Here is a 4,614-nt window from a genome sequence, read left to right on the forward strand (position 1 = left end):
GCAACAGCAAAATCCTTGCAGAAAAGGTACATTCCGTTAAGATGAAAAGTAGATGTTTACCACACACAATACATCACAGACTTTCAGAGCTCAAGATCTCTCCCACACAGTACATCTACTTTGGAAAATAGTTTATGGCATCACACAATACATCACAGACTTTCAGAGCTCAAGATCTCTCCCATACAAAATAGATTATTGCCTTAAAATTGTCTGATACTTCAAAGATGGAGTATGAGACATCAGGAGATGCACAACCTTCGAGATATTAAGCTTGTTTTATACGTAAGGCTTAATAGCAAAATATCATGAATTTATCCCTAAGGCTTGTTTCAGCAAAATATATAAGCATGATTATCAGAACATCAAGAGCATTTGAAATATGGAAAACAATTACAGGATATCAAGCCTCACAGGTTGTGGGGGCCTCTCTCTCTCTCTCTCTCTCTCTCTCTCTCTCACCAAAGCAATTCAAAACTCTTAAGGCTGCCTGTACAGCTGTAGACACTTTTCTTCATAAATAGGCAGCACTGTTTGCCACTGAAATCCGACACCTAATGGTTTCAATCTTTGAAAGCATCAGCTCCTTCCTCCACATCATCCGTGTGAAGTCTTCCCTGCTCTGCCATTAGAATTCTAAAAACTCGTTTTGAGCACGCAGGTCCAATGCGCCTGTTGTGTTCTCCCAACAATCCCTCTTTCACCAGGTCCTGAAGAAGTTGCTCCTTCTCATGTACCTGTGATTAAGTAATCATGGTTAAAAGGAAACTGCTAGTCCCAAAATTAGAACACTGCTTAAGCCAAAACTCTTACAGTCTTAAATGGGTCAAGGTAGGCTTCAAAAAGAGCACTCATCGACGGGTACTTTTTTGCTATAGCAATTGCGCAAGAACCTGAAACCTTTGGTAATGCAACGAGAGCTTTCAACCTAAGAATAAAAATGACAGACGTCACAAATCCCAAAGTAGAGAAGGGGCAGGGAAGTGGCAGCGTGCCAACTGTCCTTTCAAAATAGTTTACCTATTGCGATACCCAAGATTGCAATGGTACTTACCAGATATCTCTTTTTATGTCATCATTATGTGGGTCATTTTTCACCACATGATCTCCATTGGCTCTCAAAGAAAGAGGTGTCAACTTTCGCCTAGCAAAATGCACAAAACCAATATCACAAACATTGTGACATGTCAAAATGCACAAAATTAAAGAATATGGAGGTCCGTACTTAAATGGGCACTCTGCTAAGCTGCGTGTCAATCCCACAATATGTTCAGATACCTCAGCTTCATCCACACACAATCGTGAATGTACTCCATCATAGGAAGTCACCAACTTGGCCAAAACCTGAAGAAAGGAAGCAATAAGCAAACCTTTTAAGCCCTCATATGACAGAAAACTTGCTTACAAGACAAATTTACTTTAGTAGATAACAGTGACCGTCTATGTTATCCTTTTCTGTACTTGCTCAACAGGTGGTCGACTCCAATTATCTCCAGGAGTTTTGTACTGCTGTTGCTCTCTGGAGAAAACCAAAATCGATTCTTAACAAGCTGCAATCTGTTTGGCAGCAACATAAACAAGCATATCCGTAATCCCCACCATGCAAAAGAGGCAACAGCTCACAATTATGCACTTGCTTTATAGCACTTGAAAATAGTTTGCTATAATGAGATGACCAACCTTTTCTGCAGAAACCGCATAAGCTTGTTGATCAGATAGCAGAGCCTGAAACCTGGGTAGATTTTCTGCAGATTTCTGATGTGTTTATCCAAAGTACCTTCTGTGATCATTTCCAAAAACTCCTGTGCTTCTAGCACGACAAGCACGTAGGAAACATGTACACTTTCCAAAGACAACTGTTCCACCAACATATTAGCTTAAACTAAACAGGAAACCATGTCATGCAAAGAAAGCACTGTTGGAAAGACTAGAATCCTCGATTGTGAGAGAAAATAAGCACATAAGGTTTTGCCATACATATGCTGCTCATGACACTTACCTACATCATTAAAAGAAGGTTTGAGTAAATGCATACATTATAACCAAGACTTTATGGTTAATATGCATGTAATCTACCCAAACTTTCTCTGATGCGCATCTCTTGTTCCATTACCTGTGGTCCGACTTTCTTGAAAGTCTTTGGCTCTTGCGAGTCTTGTGACAGACAATCTTCTTGCAAATCTATCTGTGACTCTTTGGATGGTGATTTCATCTGCCAGACCACAGTCTTCTTCACTGGATTCTTCACTAAACGGTATTTAAAGCCCTTTTCAGCAAACCTGGTAAGGATATGACCTGGCATACAACATTACAACCCATGAATTAAACTTGACCACTAAGAGTAGAAACATCCAGTAGAGGGGATCGAAAAACCCTGCCTCCAATCAATCCTGCTTCCAAAATCTGTGTATCCACCAAGGCGATTATGTTTTGTAAGGCAAACTTGCCCTTCTCCCACTTTTCTTTCTCTTTCTCAACATTCCTCCTCTCAGCTGCTTCTGCTTTCAGCTCTTCTTTGCGCTTCTTCTCCTCCTGAAACAATAGAAGTTAATGGAATAAAGCCACCAGAAAATCATAAACAGCATAAATTACTGAAGGCCACCTCATTTCGCTGCTTCCTTAGCTCTTGCTGCCTCTTCTTCTCTTCCTGCTTTTCTTTTCTTAACATTTCCCTCTCTACTTTCAGCTGGTGTTTTCTTGCCTCCCTTTCTTCCCTATCTTTTGCCTGCTTCTGTTTTGTTTTGAGCTTCTCTACATCTTTATCCAACGCATTCGTAGAATCATCGATAACTGGCAATGCAGAACCTCCAGTCTTTGCTGTAACAGCCTTGGAGCTCTGTCGATCAGTCTTATTAGAACAGCCACTACTGATTTTTTCTGCATCCGTAAAATTATTGCACTCCCCTCTGACATATTTAACACTAGTATCACATTTTCGAAGTTTATTTATCAAGACTGAGTAATCCCCATCATAGTTGTCATCATCACTTTCGTCATAATTATACCCTCGCTTTCGTTGATGCTCATGTCTACATTCTAGATTAACTTCTTTCGGCACAACTACTTTGGATGTCTCAAGTTTGCTTAGAATTATCTTTAAATGGTCATCCCATCCAGGAGAGGAGCAATCATCTGAATCCTTGCTAGGTGAGCTTTCCACACCTTGGACCCTGGTAAGAACTGGGGATGTATTTCTGACTTTACAGAAAGACCCGGAAACCTTTTTACTGTTTAAAGAATCTAAATTATCAACACAAAAACCTCCGTCACTGCATCCGTCCTTTAAATCTATCTCTGCAGAGACCTCGCAAGGCTGCAAAACCACAAAGTCAACATCAGGCTTGTCGAAAATATCTAGAAAGGCGATCAGGTTGGCTAGTGGCATTAGAAGCCCCAAGTATGTCCTTTTCCGTCTCATTCTCAGGAGACAGAGAATGGCTTGCCTGCCAATGTTTGCTGTGTCTGGAGCACTTGTGCAAGCCAAGCCAGCTATCATTTGGCTCTTTGAATTCATCTGATAAGTCACCACAAACTCCATCATTTGTAGCTTTGGGGGCCAACCTACTGACCATTGTGTTTGCAAATGAGCCATCCGACTCTGTGTCAGAATCGAGACACACCACCTTTGTGACACCTGCATAAGAACCCAGAGCATTGCCAGATAAGAAATTCCTGCTCTAAACCCCTCACTTTCCATCAAAACAAAAATGACTTCGCCTTCTCCATCATTTACTTTCTCCCAACGTAAAGCTAGCACAGAATCTGTGTATTGAGCAGACGCGCAATTAAAGAACGATCAAAAAAACACTTGACCTTGACAATCCGCATTCCTTGGCTTGCATTTGGGCTTGCAGATGGGCGAAGTGAGAGAGTCAGAAAGCGTTACAAGCTCTACTTGAGTGCCGTTCATTCTCATTCGCGATATGTAAAGTGGGTTTCTATGCAATATGCAAAACCCTTCTCTTCAGCGCTCAGGAACGCGCACGCTTCTCGTCGCCATAGCTTCCACCTGTGCTCAATTCAAACTAGTCTTGCTTGGTGGGCCTTGCTATATTACATCTATAGAAAGAATATAACATGACATAAGCAAATTGACATTCATTTCAAGTTTTGTAATGTCAGTTTGATTCATCTAGAACACATGCCCCCAAGGTACAATTGATCTCATCTAGGACTTGTTTTCTTTCACAAATAATGGTCAAGAACTGAAGCAATTCAAGGTCCGTTGCATGTCTTACAAAGCATGACATCTTGTATAAGGTACTACAAACTGGGAATAGTTGGGCAAGGTCACGGAGGAAGAGAATACATTTGTTGTTGAAGGGGTCTTACAATGTCCTACTTTCTATGTTGACATTTTGTCTTACGATAAGGTCAAAATTCGTTTGGATTAACATGGATACGGGTGTCTATAATTATAATATCTGCCTCTTTTATGTCCAAATATCACTCATCGGTCTCATGAATAGAGAGGGGATACTATCGATTCAGGACTGGTATCTTGAACTAGTAACGAATTGTAGATGCAATGCTGCTAAGTCTTGTTGTTGCCGCTCCGATGGCAAAGAATCCAACGATAATACATAAGTGAGAGCAGAACGAGTGTCTATTTCA

At 40.9% G+C, this 4,614-nt stretch overlaps 1 protein-coding gene across 5 annotated transcripts; it reads right to left on the minus strand.

The window, feature by feature from the left end:
- Positions 1–263: 263 nt before the first annotated feature.
- On the minus strand, positions 264–4,052 carry LOC147454558 (uncharacterized). 5 transcript variants are annotated; one of them, XM_086516470.1, is made up of 11 exons: positions 3,814–4,052; positions 3,444–3,634; positions 2,603–3,313; positions 2,379–2,532; positions 2,114–2,295; positions 1,681–1,856; positions 1,462–1,519; positions 1,226–1,344; positions 1,055–1,144; positions 814–928; positions 264–737 (listed from the first exon to the last, which is right to left on the minus strand). In XM_086516470.1, the coding sequence occupies exons 1-11, from the start codon at positions 3,914–3,916 to the stop codon at positions 564–566; spliced, it is 2,073 nt and encodes a 690-aa protein (XP_086372596.1). In that variant the 5' UTR covers positions 3,917–4,052; the 3' UTR covers positions 264–563. The 5 variants fall into 5 exon arrangements, 4 of the variants coding, with proteins under 4 accessions (XP_086372596.1, XP_086372595.1, XP_086372598.1 ...); XM_086516469.1 differs by having other exon boundaries at positions 2,603–3,634; positions 3,814–3,999; XR_015188631.1 differs by lacking the exons at positions 264–737; positions 814–928 and having other exon boundaries at positions 1,462–1,557; positions 2,603–3,634; positions 3,814–3,999.
- Positions 4,053–4,614: the final 562 nt, after the last annotated feature.

Source organism: Adiantum capillus-veneris, chromosome 7 (genome assembly GCF_014529385.1).
Source record: "Adiantum capillus-veneris isolate H3 chromosome 7, ASM1452938v2, whole genome shotgun sequence".
Classification (NCBI taxonomy): Eukaryota; Viridiplantae; Streptophyta; class Polypodiopsida; order Polypodiales; family Pteridaceae; genus Adiantum; species Adiantum capillus-veneris.

What these genes read in the sequence shown, in the direction of transcription:
- LOC147454558 (XM_086516469.1), bottom strand. An exon ending in TAAGGAAGCAGCGAAATGAG is followed by an intron (nt 2,533 to 2,602) that starts GTGGCCTTCAGT and finishes CTATTGTTTCAG; the next exon opens with GAGGAGAAGAAGCGCAAAGA. An exon ending in GGAAGCAGGATTGATTGGAG is followed by an intron (nt 2,296 to 2,378) that starts GCAGGGTTTTTC and finishes GTTGTATGCCAG; the next exon opens with GTCATATCCTTACCAGGTTT.